General features: G+C 41.0%; 1 protein-coding gene across 1 annotated transcript in view; it reads left to right on the top strand.

Moving 5' to 3' along the window:
* Window positions 1-19945, top strand: part of LOC122782220 (stromal membrane-associated protein 1-like) — an 85572-nt gene that overhangs the window by 41252 nt on the left and 24375 nt on the right. The window contains exon 6 of the mRNA XM_044046488.1: window positions 19282-19345. Within this exon, the coding sequence (XP_043902423.1) occupies window positions 19282-19345 (64 nt within the window). The remainder of the gene's footprint in view (window positions 1-19281; window positions 19346-19945) is intronic.

Genomic DNA, 19945 nt, shown 5'->3' with positions numbered 1-19945 from the left:
CCCCATCCATTTCAAATTAAATGGTAATAACATGTTCAGCAGCCGAGTCAGAGGTGGCTGTGTAATTAAAATGAGTTATACAGAGACTTTTGTAAACATCAGGTAGGTTTTTCAACCCTTTAGAGATTAAAAAGATGAAATGGGGTTCTTATAGTAGCAGGAATAATAACAAGTATTCCAGTTTCATCTTTTTGAACTTCTATTATCTCACTGTTGTATCGCACCAAAGTCCATACAGGTGGACACATGAGCTGCTGGTCCACGGCTGCCTCGTGTGGTAGGTTTGTGTCACTGAGGTCAATCTAAATGTACTAATGGATGTCAACAACTCCAGTAAAAGCGCTGATCTTTGGTGCGGGAGAGTTCAGCTCAGTTTTTCCCACTGGCAGCCATGTTTTCAGTTTTTAGTGCGTCAGTACCTGATTCATCCACACTTGAAAAACCTAAACTATCCCTTAAAATGTGAATATTTTTTGGTTTCTTTGGATTTCTGTCACAGAAAACTGAGAATGTTTGGTTCATGGACACATCTGGAGGTTTGGGAAACACTGATTGACATTTTTCATCACTTAAGCGTCAATGAATCAGAGAAAATCACCAACAGATGAATCAACATTTTAAAAAAAGAACCTTTAGTGTCAAAAACAAACGAAGAAAAACAGAAGTATTAATTGGCCGAAAACTTTTACTTTAAGGTAAAAAAAACCAACGCACATTATTTATTATATCCTCACCTGCGCAGACATGAATGCAGTGAAAACACAAGATAAAAAAGATGGTGCGAGTGCATCAGCGAATGTAAAGAAAAAGAGAGAGGACACAGTGTTTCTCCGGCGCTCACGCACCGTGGAAACACACAGCGCTCTTAAGGCGAGCAGTGACTCCATTATCTCTGGAGTTGTTCCCTCTCTCTCTCCTCTCTCCTTCTCCTGAATTCATCTTCATCTATCCTTCATTTGTCCCTCCCTCTCTCTCTCTCTCTCTCTCTCTCTCTCTGCGTGACTGTCGCTCTCTCCATAAACACTAAATCACTGTCGTCCCGTTAGACCGCTGGCGTGTGTTGTCTTTTTCTCCTCAGCCCATGAATAAATTATCAAAGAGAACAAGACGCCGCTTTTCCTTCACGGGGAAAAAAACAGATAGAAATGGAGTGTGTGTAGTACATACTCTACATATGTGTGTGTGTGTCCAGGTATTACTAACGTTGTGGGGACCTAAACCTGTTTACACATAGTGGGGACAAAAAGCAAGTCCCCACAATGTAAATGACATTGGTTAGAGTAAGTCTCTAGGAAATGAATGTAAGTCAATGCAATGTCCCCTCAAGTCATGAATGTCAAACGTGTGTGTGTGTGTGTGTGTGTTTTTCATTCAGAGCAGGGATCCGGGGAGTGTGTTATCGCTAGGTGCTCTGCACATCTGGACTGACCGGGGCTCTCAAAGGTGCTGGAGATTGGATGTCACACACACACACACACACACACACACACACACATGTGCATGCGTACATGCACGCACACACACACATATGTGTGGTGTTTGTGCAGCAGCATTGGCTAAAGCATTATCTGTGGTCGATTGGAGTTGGTTTGAGTGGATGGTGTGTGAAGGGCGGCCAAAGGAGCAGCATTCTGTGACTAACAACGCGACACACACACACGCATTTACACACACACACGCCACACCACACACACACACACACACACACACACACACACACACACACACACACACACACACACACACACACACACACTCACACATTTGCCACACACATAGAGAGTGATGATTTCTGAGGTCTAACAGTCAAGGGGATCGATAGTGTAGCCACAAGGAGGCCAATCAATACGCTGGATTTACACTGCTGGAGGAAGAGAGTCAGGCCTGAATCACAAGAATGCTCTCTCTCTCTCTCTCTCTCTCCCCCTCTCTCTCTCTCTCTCCCTGACACGCACACACACACACACATGTGTGTAGCTATCCTTTTCAGGACTCTGCATTGACTTCCATTCATTTGAACAGACTAAACAAAGCTTTATCCCCAACCTTTACTATAACCAGTTAATGCCTAACCCTAACCACAATTTAAATCTGAACCAGTTTCTGTAGAAATTAGGTTCTGCCTCACTAGGACTCCATGAGGCGACACTAAAAGAGACAAATCCAAGAATACACACATACATTAACATTGTACAGCAAGTAGTGAGGACACTCGTAGACATAATGCATTCCCTAGCCCCTTTCCCCTTATCTTAACCTCCACAATTATGTGCCCAACCCTAAAACCAGGTCTCAACCCTGAAAAAGCCCCTTAACACGTCTTCTCTGGCTCCTACAGACATGTACGTACACACGCACACCTTATCCATGACAAGTTAATGACTAATCCTAACCTTAACTTAACCATAATTCAAGTCTTAGCCCTAAACCTTAACCAGTTCCTCAGTTTTTGAGAGTTTCTCGGGTTTTTCAGCTTCTTAAATGACGAATAAATCATCAAAACTTAATCATTTTGGTTTGGGGGACAACAAAACAAGACAGTGGAGAACATCATTATTCACAGGTTTGTTGAAAAGTGCTGATCAGTGTTTTTCATTTTCTGACATTTTATGGCCCAAAGGACGACTTAATTATGGAAATAAGCGTTAGTTGCAGCCACAGTGTTTCACACACACACACACACACACACAGAGCCGTGACGCGGTGGAGCTTACACAGTAGATGTCACTGAGTCGTTATTTCCCAGCTCACCTCTGCAAACAGAGTCATCCATGTCCGCAGAGAAGGTTGGCATTTACGGAGCGCGAGGCTTTGCAAAACACATCATACGCCAGATTTATTGTCAGTCACAGATTTATGTGCAGGGCCCGGGTTGAAGGAGATGGTCCATAATAACCCAGTTATTTTTGACAGACATCGGTAAATACGGCCGGTGACAGACAGGTGAGCTAATCATCTCGCCGCCGCTCAGCGTCGGTATTATTATTGTTGTCAAATACAAAGTACATTTTTACTCGCCTGACAGTCTGGAGTGTTGTTTTCTTTTGTTTCCATTAGGCTGTCGCAGCCTGGAGCAGAAACAAAGTTTTTTTTTTTAGATTTCTTTTTCTTTTCATTTATTTTTTAATCGATTTTAGCCTTTATTAGACAGGAAAGAGTAATGTGAGAGGGGGGAAGGAAGGAGACGCACAGCAAATGACTAAAGGCAAACGTTGCCATGTAAAACTAATATTTGTTCAAATAACCGATATGGGGCGTTATGTCGGTTGCAACTTGGAACAAGGCAACGTGATAATTACGTAAAACTGAATCGTTATAATAGTGTTTTTGTTTACAGTGTCTGTATCGCCGAGCAAATAACACACAACGACCAGGGTCCGTGTACTTGATGGCCACCGGATTTTTGGTTTAAAAATGACCATTTAGAAATCGAGACAATCATTGAAAAGGGTAAAAGGCGGAATGATCAGTTGTCTGGATGTGCAAATAAACGGAAATTGGGAGATATAACGACTGTGGAAAATAGTTTTTTGCATAGTTGCATAGCTTATTTTGTTGTGAGCCGGAAACTGGAAACTATCATTATGAGGCTGTTGTTGCACAGTAACCCTTGCAGTCTAAATATGGCTTTACGCCCCTTCAGACAGTTGCTCCAATCATCACGCAGGAGCCCACTGCCAACTGCTTTCTTTCACTCAGAGAGAGGCCGAGCTTGTGTGGAAGTGACGTTTTTGCCGTATTTGGCCGACGAGTTTACGGCAGCCAAAAGAAACTGTGATGGGAATGTCATCGGTTACCAATACAGTTTGTTTACACTGACATGTTGGCAGGAAAAGCCTCTGAAAAGTATTATTTTTTTTATCACAGAACCTGAATATATCTGATCTTTCTTTACGATACCCCTGAGCATGAGAGAACAGCCGCAGTATTTACGACATCAACTTTCTGAAAAAAACTTTCCCTCGTCTCCCACTCTGGAGGACGCTTAGACGCTGCAATAAAAGTGTTGTTTGAATAAACAAGATATTTAAGTTAATTAGCAGTGGAGTCTGTAACGACACTGAAGTTGGCCTCCAGATTCGCAGCTTCCTGATCGGCCGTTAAGGGCAAACTCCGGGGAAACTTAACTTATAACGACTGTGCCCCTAACTTTGTCAGAGAGAATAAAGGTTTTATAAATGTACCATATAAAAGTACCACCTGAGGAAAATATTGACAAAGACAATAAAAGGTTTATAAAAAGTGGGAGGAGTCTGATTGCACTGATTGTATAAGACAGAGACAAAAGAGTCAGTCAGTGTGTTGACATGCATGTTAAAGTCAGATTTTAGTTAGACTAAGACAGTAATTTGGTTTTCTTAATGTCATGTAAACATGTTAGTCTGACTATTATCGAGCTAGTCTTAGTCAGACTAACCTACCTGGATAATGTGATTCATAGTCCGATTACTACATTAGTAGGACTGGAGTTGGACTTCTGAAAACAACGAGACTAAATGTGATATATTTTGTTTAACAGTGTACTTGGAAACAATTTTCCAAAACCCTTCATAAACCACAGAAATCCATATTTCCATTTCAGATAACGGAGGTTTTTTTGTTTTTGTTTTAACTTTGCCGTCTTTTATTGCCGTTATCTGCTGTAACTTCTTCTGGAATAAACCCTCTTGTGTCACATTGATTGTCATCAGCGAAGCTGGTGAAAACACTGATTCCCATGATGTCATCAAACTAGTTCTTCTTCTGTCAGGATATTGACTGAAACCCCCCCGAAAAAACCCTGAGCAATGTGTTTAATATTTATTGTTAAATCTATAACGCAGTCTGTTAAATTGAGGCTTGACTTTAAAATGATTATATTGCCAATCATATTGTGATATATTATCTGTTAGAAATATTTTTTTTTTTTTACCCTTAAATCGTTCAGCCCTACCTGCAGGCTGAATGTCACTCTCTGTGAAAAACCACAGCCTAACAAGATTCTCTCTGCTCCTGTTTACCGACAAATTCATTCACTCCATAAAATACCACAGATTACCTCGTTACTCCTGTGTGTGTGTGTGTGTGTGTGTGTGTGCGTGCACATGCACGTGTGTGGTGCCAGTTTTTTGATTTGATTATTCTTTCCCTCAACTGTGCCGTCACACATCAGCTGTCAGACCAAAACCATGACCTTTCTGAAACACTCAAGTGTGTGTGTGTGTATTTTAGGTAAACTCATGTTGTGGGGACCTAAACCTCACATTACGGGGACTTGTCTTCCATATGGAGACAAAAACCAAGTCCCTATAATGTAAATTATTACATTTTAAACATCTTGGAAACCAGACTATCTGTGTTCTTGTATTTGTCATCTCTTTAGGTCCTTTTTGGGCTTAAACACTGGCATTGCCAGGACCAGTAGTCCTTGTGGAGACCAGAACCTGGTCCCTAATGAGGCAGAACCTTATCTCTGTGAAGCTGGTTGAATTTTACCTCTCAGATTGAATTGTGGTTATGGTTTATGGGATGGCGTGGTACCAGTCATACAGTCATTTTAAGTCTTTTAAACTATGAACACACATGTTGTGCCGAGTCATTTCAAGCTATTTCAAAAACACAATTCTCCAAATATTCTTCTCCCATGAAGAAAAACAAAACACCATATGACTCTAAAAAAGCTAAAAAAATTTTGGATTATATTGGATTTGGCATTATAATCTGTCTGATATTTGATCCAGTGATTTTGACGAGTATCTGCTCATCCCTTGTTAGGTTAAGGTAAGGGTTAGGCATTAAGTGGTTATCGTTAAGGTTAGGGTCCAGATGAATGGAAGTCAATGCAGTTTCCTTAGAAGAATAGCTCTATAAACCTGTGTGTGTACCTGTCTTTTGAGGACATTTTAGCTTGTCCTCTCAATTTTGAAGCACCTTATGAGGGTTTGGACTTGGCTTTAGGGTTAAAGATTAGGTTAAGGGTTATTGTCTGTGGTTATTTAGCACTTTCTAGTCTTAATGACTCGTCAAAAGCTACTCTAGTCACACATTTCCATCCATACCCATTCACACACATTGGCCTTCCTGTTTAAATACAACTGTATTATATCTAGGTCCTCAGTGAGGATGCAGTACAAGAATGTGTGTGTGTGTGTTTTCTGCTCTTGCTTCTCCACGACTGTCAGATGAATATAACTGTGTGGAAGAGACTCTTGCATGTGGCAGCTTTAGATCTTCTCTCTGTGACAAAGCCTTTTATATTGTCTGTCTGTGTGTGTGTGTGTGTCTGTGTGTGTACTTTGTACAAGGTCCAAAATAACATACAAACCTATCTTTGTGGGGACATTGTTGTCTTAGCCCCACAACTTTAAAGGACTTTTTCAGGGGTTAAGACCTGGTTTTAGGGTCAGGGTTAAGGTTAGGCACTTAGTCTTGATGGTTAAGGTAAGGCTAAGTGGATTATGTCAATGATGTGTCCTCACTAAGATGGAAAACCAAACGTTTGTGTGTTTGTGTCTCAGTGCCACCAGCTGAGTGACCGATCACGTTCAACAGTGCAGAACTGCAGCAGTCGAGCTCACTTAACAGCCTCAGCACCCCCACACACACACACACACACACACACACACACCACAGCGACGGGAGGGCTGCACACTTAAAGATGTGAGACGTCTCAGTCTGTATCGATAATGCATTTTCAACACACTCCTGCTCTCTCTCATGCCCACACACACACACTGTCTCCTGATGTGTCTCCACTTGTCTTCTCCTCTGTTCATCTCTTCCATTTCTGTCTTCATCATCAGTCACCGTGTCATCGCTCCGTCCCTCCCTTTAATTGACCCCCCTGTCATGCTCCACTCTTCTCCCCGTTGAACTCTCTTCCTCTTCGTCCTCCTCTTCCTCCTCCTCCTTTGGCATCATTTACCCATCAGGCAGTGGCAGTTTTATTATTCTCTTTTATAGTGTTAATAAGGCAGCTGTCATCGGCAGGAAGACAATCCACTCCCTGCAGCGCTGCTGCTGCTGCTGCTGCTGCTGTTTCTGCGACTGCACTCCACCACTGCACTGCTGCTGTCACCTCTGCAGACACCACACCTATCAATACTCATCAAGTAATCCTGCTGTTTAACACTCTCCACTAATATAATGTGGTCTGCGTGTGTCTCAGGTCATTATTTTTTGAATAAAGTGTGACACAAGAGGGACGACTGACATCACAAGGTTTTCTTTTTTAACTGTCACTCAGGAGCACAATCTCAGTCATGTAGTATTCGAGTGCCTTTTTGAATCTCATTTTTTTTGACTTTGCAGCTTCTTAAATGGGAATATTTGCTGGTTTTCTTTGCTCCATAGAACAAAAGAAACCATTAAAACTTGTGGACAAAAGGAGACATTTGCAAATATCATTATTTTGGACAAACATATTAAGACATTATGTGACTTTGTATGTCTTTGTATGTTTACTATATATATGTGTGTACATATGTATATATATGTATATATTATATATATATATATATACATATATATATATATACATATATACATATATATATATGTATATATATATATATACATATATATATATACATATACATATTAAAGGAGATTATGACCAGCAGATGTACAAAAAACAGTAGCAATAGCAGTGAGCAGCTCTTGTCTGCGTCTGGTACGCAATAGAGATCTGGTGCCTTCCTTAGTGGCAACCCAGCCTTTGATCTGTCTTGGGATTTGAACCAGCAACTCTCTGGCTTTCACTTAGCAATGGTGCCATTATAAACTGTAGGTGTGTCAGAAAATGTCAACAGAGCTGCAGATTATGTGACTCGATGTGTTTACTCTGCCATGTTGGCAGGCAAAGCTTCTGCAAAAATGAACGGCACCAGTGCTGGTTTCAAGAAATTAAAGTTTGCTGACGATTAAGTTAGTAATCATCGTTTAATTGATTAATTGTGGCAGCGCTGTATGTCACAAATAAGAAGAGTAAATACTTAAAATATAGAAATTGATAGAAATGGACAGAAATTTAATTAAAGCCTCAGAGTGAAACCGGAAAATAGCTGTATTTTCACATTTCATAACTGATCATCAACAGACTATTAATCAAATGACTTAAGTGATTGAGCTTCTTAAATGTGAATATTTTCTAGTTTTCTTTGCTCCATCTAACAAAGAAACCATTAAAACTGAATACTTTTAGTTAATGGACAAAAGGAGACATTTCAGAACATCATCATGAATCAATAATCAACATTTTTCAACATTTATTGACATTTTATGGACTACTACTGCCAGTACTACACGACAGATGAATCAATTGTGAAAATAATCGCTAGTTGCAGCCATGATGTGTCTATAAAGGTAGAAATAAAGGCCTGTCTCTAACGCACGTCTCTGTATGGGTGTTATATAAAATTACTCTTGAGGTCAAAAATCTTATTGCCGCTGCTGCTGCAGTGTTTCTCCTGCTGTTAGAAACTTCCATTTCAGCTCCACTGTCTGCTGTTATCTCTCTCACACCGTCCTCAATCATCCACCCGTTTATAGCAATTCTCTCATTTGTCCTCTATTTCCTGTCCCCGGTGTGTTTGTCCTCTCTCTCGCTATATATCCACTCCCCTCCCTCACTCGGTTTCTCGCGCTCTGCCCACTAACCAATTTGCAGCCTTCATCTCCCACTCGTCTTCATCCACAATATTTATTTTCCTCTTCTTCTTCTTTTTTTTTTTTAAATATACTGTTGTCTGCGCTTTGTTTGTTTCCTCACCTCGCTCTGCGTCTCCTCTGGGGATAATACACTCATTTCATCTGCCTGTTGTTCGTGAGAAGGAGGACAGTGAGTGGAACGCCGTGTCACATGAGGAGGTTGAGTACAGTCTCAGTGGATCGTCACGCGTCTCTGTAAAGAGCTGGAGACGCAGGTGTGTGTGTGTGTGTGTGTGTGTCTGGCTAAATTTCGTTGGTTCCTGGTCCCACAGAATTTGAATGGTGTCGCTTTTTTCAAGGCCTGCAACCAGCGCAGGTTCACAGTGAAGCTGTTGATAGAATGTTTTTCTTACAATTGGAATTGTTTTGCATAGATATTGAAGGTATTTTGCCTTTACTTGATAACATCCAGTGGAAATTGGCTTGAAATATGGAAATGGGAAAAGGGATGACAAGCAACAGCAGTCCTAAAATTGGGACATTGGGCCCGGTCACACAGTTGGTGTAGTGGTTAGCACTCTTACTCTTACTCTAGCAAGAAGAACTGGTTTCAGGACCTGGTCAGAACAAGGACCTTTCTGCATGGAGTATGCAAGAGTTTGCAGGCTCTCCGGTTTCCTCCCAAAGTTGGGGATTAGGCAAATTGGACATGGTTGTTTGTCTCTGGTAATCTGGCCAGGGTGTATCCTGCCCTATGTCAGTGTCAGCTGAGATTGGCACCAGCGCCTCCTGCCACCCTCATGTGGACGACAAAGTGGTAGAAGTTGAGACGAGTGATTGACATTGGACTTTATTTAATGATCTGTTGATCCAAAGTGAATTAGGGCATTTTCTAGCTCCACTTTTGAACGTGATGTGATGTAAAAAGCCACATTTCCATCAAGTGGAACGGTTCAGTTTCCATTGGGAAAAGAACCAAAATGACCAGCCCCTACCGTGACAATTTTTTTGGCACCCTTCCCTTGGGCTACCAAAGAAAAAAGGTGCAGTACTGTCTAGCTCCACCAATGACAGTCAGCTGATTGGGTGACAGAAACTCGTCATTCCCTTCTTCAACATCCACAGTCTATTCTCATACAAAGCTAATAGCATCAAACCGAGCAGGAATGGATGTCCTCCATTGTTGACTGTTGTGTTGCGCTCGATGTCGATCATTTCTCGTTCACACAGCGATAGGGTACAGCCCAAACCCCGGCTACCAAGTCAACGTACTGTTCTCAGTAGAAACCCAAGCCTGACCCAAGGCTTTACCGTTCCAAGCTGCACCACGTGTTACCAAACCGTACCGTACCATGATGGAAACACAGCAAAAGTGAGGTGCAAGGAGCAGAGGGGTTATATTTAGTGTCTCAATTATTCATAGCCGTGTGTTTTTTTTGGTGCGTAAGTGTTTTTAGAACTTAACAGGTAGTCCAACTATCCCTTTTTCACACTGCAAGATCCGGTTGCACACATACATACAGTCTGTCAACAATAAGGTGGATGTTAAAAGAATCTCATGTCATGAAAATTATCCACTTCAAAATGACATGAATTTCAGTTCTTTGTAAGATTCGTATGGTTACTATTTAAAAAAAAAAGGGTGTTCATCTTTAGTGTAACATGCTATGAGGACTACAGATCAGTATCCCCCCACTGTTTGTCTTTTTATGTTGCTATTCTGGTGTTGGCTGTGACCAGAGGACATTTGCTGTCCTTTTGTCCTGTCTTGTGTTTGCTATATTCCAGAACATCTTGTGGGAATCCTTTCATACTTGCCACAAATGTTCACCTGGACTCAAGGAAGAACTGATTAGATTTTCCCGGACAAAGGTCGACTTCACTCAGAAATCAAATTTCTTGCCTTGAGAACACAATATCTCACAAAGGTCTTGAGGGATTCTCTTTGAATTTGACACAAAGGTTCAGTTGGACTTTGGATGAACTGATCCAAGGTGAAGGTTCCTGTGACCTCACAAAAAAAAACACACTGTCACCAAGGAATCCTGTCAAATTTGAAATGTCTTTGCCAAATATTACAACGATTTGATTTCGCTCTGGCAAGGACGCCGTTTTGGCCAAAAAAGGGAACTAATCACAAACAGGTTTTTCCCCCTGGTGCTATAGGGCGGTCACTGAAGAGCATCTGTGATTTGTTGCTTCCATTCCAGCAAAAATCATTTGACACCATTATTAGATAGCCATCACTCCTCGAAAACTACCACATGTTTGTTGATTTGTTCTATCCAGTTCCTGTTCTGAGGCATTTTCCTCTGCGTCTGTTGGTCACGCCTCTTGGAAGTGGGAGGTGACTACACCCTTTTCTAGACCTTTAGCTTTGTGGTTCGCACTGGTAGTGGTTAGCACTGTTGCCTCATAGCAGGACCCTCCTAAACCTAACCCTAACATGATACATTAAAACACCTGCACCAATTCGGATTATATCTGGTAAGCTGTAGACGGTCCAGAACAGGAGATGCCAACCCACTTGTAGTAGTCTATAAGTTCAAAAGACATAATCAGTGTTGTCAAAAACAGTGATTATGTCCAGAAAAAGGGAGAAAATTGGCACCAAATCTAATACGATGAAGCTTTTACTGCGGCACACTTCTGTACGTTTGAGCTTATTGGGTCAAAAAATATGTTGCCGGGGCAAATCCATTTTTTTAATGCTCCGAGGCAGCTGTGAGTCAGTAAAGGCTAATGAGTAAAGTACTCACTTCTCTTTTAGGTGGAGTTAAAAGGTTTTCAGCATCAGTTTGTAGAAATGAGAGTCATTTTTATTTTATTTTCCACTAAGTGCCGAATGCAATAATCAAGATGAGATGAAGTCAAAGCCTGAGAAACGTACGTCTGTCTCAGACAATGATGATCCTGATGATATTTTTATGCAGCCGGCAGAACAGACTTGTCTCTTTTTTTATTAAAGTGCAGATCTGTATGAACACGGGACACAATTCCTTGAAAGGTCTTGCCTTTATTGGGGTGATACATGAAGGTTGCTGCTTGTAATAATGGTGAAAAATGTGTCTGGACTGACTGACAGGAAAATAAAACCATGTAAACAGAGTAGCGACGGCTCCATACCACTGTTTTTGTCTGATGCAATGCTGATATCACAACCTTGAGTAACTACTGATACCAATATTAGTCCATAATAGGACCTATTTTACCTATTTTACCATTTGCGTAGTTTATACTCAAATACAAATGGCTTTACACTTTATTTGCTGTACATTAGGGATATTGGATAAAATATTGGCCTTTTTGCTAATAACCAATCTGCCTATTTATCGGGATTGCTTGACCGATATAGAGCTGCAGAGGTCATCTAATCTTTTCTGTAGTGTTTACGTGTTGGCAGATAATACATTTAAAAAGATACAGCTATCCTGCCAACATTATCCCTAATTTACATAGTTAATATTTGTTTCCTGACATCTTTGTAAGGTCAAATGTTACATGTTGGATCTTTTAAACATGTGATTTGCAAATATTGGAGGCACAAACTATACATTCAAGCACTTATACTAATATCGTGTAGTTTTCAGTAAAACCTTCCACAGTGGTTGAAAAACAACATGATTAGTCTCCAAATCTTCATTCACATACTTTGGCAGCAGCTTTCTGGTTTGTTTTTTCTCGTCTCTCTATTGTTTGACCAGCTGCTGAACGTGAAAGAAAACTCCAGACGGTTGCTGCCGCTTTGTGATCATTCAATCTGCAGAGGCGTCCGCGCACCCTGCGCTTAATTTAAGACGCTTGTCGTGGCATAAATGCCAGATGCATGAGCTGCTTCCTGCTGTCAAACTGCTGCTTATTGTCTCATCAAGCACTTTTTATAACAGCATTATCTCATGCTTTGATGTAATTAGGATGCCACCGACACCCGAGGGATCTGGGGTCCGGTTTCATGTACTTTATGAATATTTATACACGGCATCACAATTTCCGGGAGCTCGTTCCCTGCCTTGATTAATTCTTTACCTCGCAGAGTCCCCAGGGGTTTATTTTATGGCATATATTAAAACGTACTTCAAAATTATTTAAAATAATCTTCGACACTGCATGCTGAATATTTATCACGGCGAATGTTATCGGGAGACACTGGAAACCTTGAATTCTCCAATGTGGTCACAACCTTGTACGATAAAAAAAGGACTCGGTTTTTAAATAAAAAATGCTGCGCTCATCTGAGCATGAACGCTCAGTCTTGACCTTGTGTTTGTGCCCTTTGAGCTGATAAGGAAACATCTGTGTTTGGAAGCTTTCATCTAGCCTTGCAGCCTATTTTGGGGCCTGGAAAGTGAAGTTTGAGGAAGCCGCACAAACTTAACTTCACCAAATTCCATAGAGAAAATAAGCATTTTTTAGTTTGTGGTGACACAGGGAGTGGCGGTCTATGGCTAGATCCCAAGTATACTAATAAAAAAGGTGATTAACACTCTTATCCTGGAAGTGGTAGTCGTCCCACGTCATTCTTGTGAGTCCCAGAAAGACGAAAACAACAAGGACACAGAGGTCAGGGACAATGTCACCATCAATAAAACATACTGACCACTGTCCCAAGCTGTAAAATCTAAGGTTATCCAAATATGTTAATAGTGAACGGCTGGGAGATGAACGTGCACGTAATCTGCATTTCTGCCAATTAAGAATAAATTTGTGTTTACATGAAGCTGAAGCATTAGATTTTAGATATACAAAACGGTGATATGGTGTGATCTTTGATGACTTTTCCTGGTTTTAAGGGCTGCTGCATTGATAATATTCAACAAAATTGTATTTAAAGAATCACTTAATAACACTAATTTTAAGCGTAAATATCCTTCACTTTACTTTAACAAGCCAAAGAAATAAACCTGGTGTTTTTTAAGATCATAAATAATAAATAACATGGATCATAAAGAGTAGATATTTTATTTTAGAGTGTGTTTGCAGTGTATTTTCCCTCTCACACTTTGAGAAGCACAAAATAGAAATAATAAATAAAATATATAGAGATAATATTTAAAAGCCGTGTGGATTTGCTGAGTCATTTGACCCAGGGAGTGGATGTTGATTAAACTCGGTCCCACTGGACAAAAAACGGCTTAAAACCTGTGTTAAATTGGATTTATGACCAGTGGGAACAAGGCTTTAATAGAAACTGGTCCCAAGACAACGTGTTAACGCGGGGAAACGACGACTTTAATTAACCCTTTGTGGTAGAAGGAGGTGGATGTAGAAGGGATTTTGGTGATACCTCGTTGTCACTTCTGTCTAAGCGTCAGCAGAAGAAACCTCCAGGATCTTAACGGAGACTCTGCCCCACACTCAGATGTTTGTTCGTAGCAGCTGTCAGTGGACGTCTTTGTCTCCGTGTTTGACAACGATCTGACGTGACAGCTCTCATCCCGGGGTTCGCTTTTCTCAGAGGTTTTCCATTCAGACTGCCGTCGCTGTCATTGCCAAAAGACTTGTGTCCGCGTGTTGTGGCGGCTCTGCGGGGTTATTGATTGCCTCGCCTCCTTTCCAATTCCTCTTTCTTCTTCTGGAAACACAACGGACCTTGACAGCCAATCGCAGTGTGTCGCCGGCCATCTGTCAGCCGCGTCGCTCGGTGTCGTCCTGGATAAGTAATTACGACGCAGGTCCAGAAGCCAGTTTGTCAGCGAGAAAACTCACCGTGTGTGTGTGTGTGTCTGCTTATTCACACACATTTTGCCAGCGTGTCAATCCAAATCCCCTCAAACATATCTAAGCTTGTTGTTTACGGCGACATTTATGGCTTCGTCATGTCTTTTGTCTGCTGCTGCGTGGGTTGTAGCATTGAACGGCTACTCACTAATCTCACTAAACGTGGTCTGAAACGTTGGGAATCACATGGACAGGCATGTTGCTTTCTTCCTGCCAAGGTATTTAGTCGATTTCTTGGGTTTTCTGAACAACATTTCCCATAGAGAGTACACCGACATTACTATAATGGGAATAGAACTTTCCTGTTTCTTTGTTATTCCCTGATCGTCTTTGAGAATCTGAAGCCGATAACAAGTTTTAATTTTTTCCATCTATCGTATGTGACATGACCCTATAATTGCGAGTTAAGTAAAGTTAGAAAGATATTCACAGATTTGAACTTACTTACTTATTGTTGAAATACACGCAGGATATATTTTGAATCATAACAACGTAAGCAACAAGCCACAGCCTCGTTGTCTACAAAGTGGACAAAACGCCCGAAAAAAGATATTAAACAACATTCAATATCTTCGCTCTAATAAAGCGTAGTGTCATCAAACTTTCTGTGAACTTTTGATGCAACTTTACTGTTGATTTTACTGTTGACACTTTTATGATCTTTGTCCCGTGTGAAGCTCCCCTGTCACAGGTCAATTCCAGGTCATGTAACTTGAAACGGGAAACACTCGTTATTTTTTTCATTTTATTTTGAAAATCAAATTAACAGTTCTCGATCTGTTTTTTTTTTTTCGTTTCATTTTGAAAAACAGATGAACTGAAAGAGTTTCATTTCATTACACTTAACAAAGTGGAATCTACATCATTGTAACTTGACGTTTGTAAACTACTCAATCTTCCGCACCAAAGTCCATTGAGAAAATCAGCATTTTTTGAGCTCACAGGGACACAGGAGATACTGGTTTGCTGCCACTTTGTTTGGTAAGTTTGTGTCACTTATGTCAATCCAAACAAAATAAGACATTTGAACTCACTGATGGAGGCAGCAGTGGGTCAGCAACTACTGTGTGCAGTGATGTAAAATTGTTGATTTTCTCTATGGACTTTGGTTTTGACACAGGCTTCAGTTTTCCAATCAGTATAGAGTGTGTGTGTGTGTGTGTGTGTGTGTGTGTGTGTACCCCCCGTCCCAGCAGAGTCTTTTTTAGATCAGAGAAACTGCACTCGTCTCAGTTCATTTAAAACCACATTTTTGCTGTAAAACAATCAGAAGATTTTTTTTCTCCAGTCTCAAATTCATTATTCAGACCTAGTTCAGTGTTTGTTTGTTGGAGTTTTGCCAAGAGGCAAAATTATACCTGTCACAGTTAATCTGAGCTGAGTCTATTGAGACACTCTAAACTGCCGTTTTATACCAACGCTGTAAAGCCTGGCTTTTCCAATATTGACAAGGTTTTTCATCTTGTCAGTAGGAGTCGAGGAGTCCAGGCTGAGTGGAGACAGTGGGGGGCTGGGTGGGGTTCTGGTTTGTTGAGGCTTGGGGAGACTCCAACTGTTGGAGTTGTCTTCTGTTGTCCGTCTTTGCCTCAGGTAGTAGTTTTGGATTGTTTCGCCTCTGGTGATTTGGCCACACCTGTTGGATTCAGTCAGGCTTTAGGCCACTTGGCCCCTTATCTCTAATGAGGGACAATCTTTTTGATTGGACAATGCTATGCTTCTAACTTTGTGTTTGGAACTGGAATAGAGTCAGTGCCTGACCCTGTCAATGCTCTACAGAATGAATGGATGAATGAATGGACACAAATTCAAATAAATACTCTTAAATATCATGGAGGGAAGAGTGGAAGCTGTTATAGCTGCAAAAGAGGGACCGACTCTGCGTATAAAGTACTATGTTTTTGACTATGTCATTATAGGCCTTGTTGGTGTCATGGTCAGGTGTCCTAATACTTTTGTCCATATACAGTGCTGTAAAAAAAGGCAAATATAACCCAAGTAAACACAAAATGCAGTTTGAAGGGAAAAAAAACTATCCAAACCTACATGGCCCTGTGTGAAAAAGTAATTGCCCCCCAAAACCTAACAACTGTATGTGCCACCATTTGTTAGCAGCAACAAATGCATTTGAGTGTTTGCAATAACTGGCAATGAGTCTTTTACATCGCTGTGGAGGAATTTTGGCCCACTCTACTTTGCAGAATTGTTTTAATTCAGCCATATTGGAGGGTTTCCAAGTGCGAGATGTACAGCCATCTGCCAAGACAGGTTGGGGTGAAAGAAAAAATGGGGGACAGAGGAGAGGTAGGGGACAGAAAGGGGGGAGAGAAAGGACAAGAGGAAGCTGAGGTAGACACAGAAGAGAGAGGCCAGGAGCATATATTCAACAATTGTAGTCATAGAAGTTATAGATTAATCTCAATTGGATTCTAGTCCGGATTTTAACTAGGCCACCCCAAAACCTTCATTTTGGGTTTTCTTACGACTTGCTCAAAAATTGATGGCCACACATTCTCCTTCAGGATTTTTTGGTAGAGAGCAGAATTCATGGTTCCATCAGTCAATCACAGCAAGTCTTCCAGGTCCTGAAGCAGCAAAGCAGTCCCAGACCATCACTCCACCACCATGTTTGACTGTTGGCCTGAAATGCTGTGGGGACGCACACCTTCCAAAAAGTTCAACTTTTGTTTCATCAGTCTGCAGAATATTGTCCCAAAAGACTTCAGGGATCATCAAGATGTTATTATGTCCTGGTCTGGATAGGATCTGTGTCCAGATCTGGACCGTGGTTTACTTATCATCGACTCCTGTTCTGATGTAGAACGCAAAGGCCTTATCGGCCTCGTTTAAAGATTTGTCCCTATGCCCCTGCACTTCCCTTTCTCTCCCTGTGTGAGTCACTCTGAATGCTCAGCACACACCAGCCTTTTGCTGCTGTTGACACACCACTTTCCCCCCGTGCTGTTCAAAACTCTGCCGCAGCCTCCACACACACACACACACACATCCATTCAGAGACCAATGCATTCTTGATTAGGTGTGGACTCGGTAATTGTTTTCATTGCCTTGGATTGGACCGACAGTGAATCTAATGTGGTCCATCGATCTTTTGTTGGGGGGGAAATTGGGTTTGTTACCAGCGTTGTAGATCTCTCACGGCCCCACATGCTAACCTTTTGCACTCGCTCTGCCTCGCCACATTTCTCTCTTAAATATCTGTCCGTCGGTGTCCTCCTCTCTTCATTCTCCTGCCGCTGTGTCTCATAACCTTTGACCTGTAATCTCTCCCGCTCTGTTCTTACCTGTCATTTTGTTCCTTAACCTCGACTTTTTCTTCCCCACACGTGCGGCCTCTGTCTCTGTGCAGGTGCCGTGTTCGTCATCGCTTATCATACACATGTACTGTAAATGTGATTAATCATATAAAGTATGACCTAAAAGATTAGGTGGATATGTGTATTGTAATGCTATGATTTTCAAGGAATTATACAAGGTCTGTAGTACATGTGTTTACCTTCACTGTAACCCAGGGTGTCAAACTCATTTTTGTTCAGGGGCCACATACAGCACAATTTGATCTCAAGTGGGCCGGACCAGTAAAAATAGTAAAATAATTGCATAAACAAGAACGCCTTGCTTTTTTTCTCCTTTGTTTTACATTTAATGAAGGATATTTTTCCAAAACATGACGTGCAATTTCAACAATATCGTGCCTAAATGTACTATTTACACATCGCACTGGATCTAAAAAGGCACAAACATTTAGTCACAGGTATCTGGAAGAGATTTAGATTGTAATCGTAGTGTGAAATTTTAACAAATTCATCCTGTGGGCCGGATTGGACCCTCTGGCGGGCCGGTTCTGGCCCCCGGGCCGTATGTTTGACACCCCTGCTGTAACCTATAGATTTTCACTCTCAGATCATTTGGCAGTTTTCACAAAAATTCTACCTGACGTTGAATGTCTGCTCGAGGGCAACAATAATTATTAATCAGTTACTAAATTAGTCAGCATTTTGTGTGTGTTTTCTATTCTATGCATAAACAAGGGGGTTTTTGCTTCATTCTGTGTGAATGTGTTCTGCTCTTCCGTGACAGACAGACATTTTGGTGACCTTTTATGGACCCAAACTACTTATGTATGTATTAATCAAGAACACAACATAATCAGTTGAATCAATAATTAACATAATCATTAGTAGCAGCCCGAGGTTGCCGCCAACTGGTGTTAACAGATCTGACACAAAGGAGGAAATGATGCCGACGTGGACGAGTTTTTAGTTTTACACAAATACTTAACACATCACTTCAATAATAAAATACATAGAAAGACAAAAAGAGAAGACAATCGTTTGCTGATGAACTTGTACATGACAATTTATACTTCATGGGACAATCTGCGATACAGAGTATATTAGATATATATCACCCAAAACTGATTTAGCCAAACGGTGTACAATAATATATTGAATATCCACTAGGGGGCGACTCTGCTGGGTGCAAAAAGAACTTAGCTTGAACGGGTGTCTACAGGAAAACTAGCTCCTACTTCTCACTTGATTTATATAACGTCAGTTATAACACTTTTCCTGGGCTCAATCGCTAGTTTTAAGTTTTCTTCAACAGAACAGGATGTAGTTTTTGTGGATTACGTTCATGTTTAGACGAAAAGAGATGTTAAAGCACAGCACACATGTGGACACCAGTGTGATTAACGGCTGGTGTGATTAGGAGCCTGAAACAAAACATCAACAATTAAAGGTTTTGGGTTAAAAAACAAGGTTAAGAGACACAGAGCTGAAGAAAAAGTCATGTTCCAATATACAAATGTACTTGCTAGTATCTGTATTGACGTGTATTTTAAATGACCGCCAGGGCAAATTGGACAATAATGTAACACCACGCTAAATCATTTCTCTTTGTCTTTGTGCTTCTCAGATGTCAGAATGCAGAGCCAGTCCCAAGAAAAGCCCAGAGCCAACTGTGGACCTGCTGGGTCTGGGTAAGACACGATCAACCTTCTGCCCAACGAACTCACCCTCAGGCAACACAACAACTTTTGTAACTGTTCCTATGTCTGCATGACAACAAACAGATGGTTTTTTAAACACAACTGGGCTTTTGTATCTTCATCAAACACAGCTTTAATGCAACACAATCCTCAAAAGAGGCTCAAGTAGCAGTCGAATTAAGGATAATTCCTTCTATAGAACTGCGCCAAATGCAGTTACCAACATTTGTAGTCAAGTATCAAACCAGGAAATTTGGTCTCAAATACACTTTTCTCTCTCGCCTTGGTTTAAGCCAACAGTTTCGAAAGATTATTTGTTTCAGTAGTAATTAAACACAAGTTTGTGTCATCAGCCAACAAAATGTCTCTGAATTAGTTTGACTCAAAAGTACCAGGTCTGGGCCCAGAACTGAGCCCTGAGGAACACCACAGAATCATTTTAGATGTCCAGAATCTTTATAATCCAATTAAACACAGTGATGTTGATTTAAATTAGAATGACATATAAAAGCACAACATTTTGTAATGACCCCCGGGTTTCTGTCTGTTTTCTTTGACTTTGCATGTTTAGGTCTGTGTGTCTGGCTCTCT

Source organism: Solea senegalensis, linkage group LG15 (genome assembly GCF_019176455.1).
Source record: "Solea senegalensis isolate Sse05_10M linkage group LG15, IFAPA_SoseM_1, whole genome shotgun sequence".
Classification (NCBI taxonomy): Eukaryota; Metazoa; Chordata; class Actinopteri; order Pleuronectiformes; family Soleidae; genus Solea; species Solea senegalensis.
The sequence above is the reverse complement of the archived record's forward strand: the minus strand, read 5'-3'. Positions and strand labels throughout refer to the sequence as shown.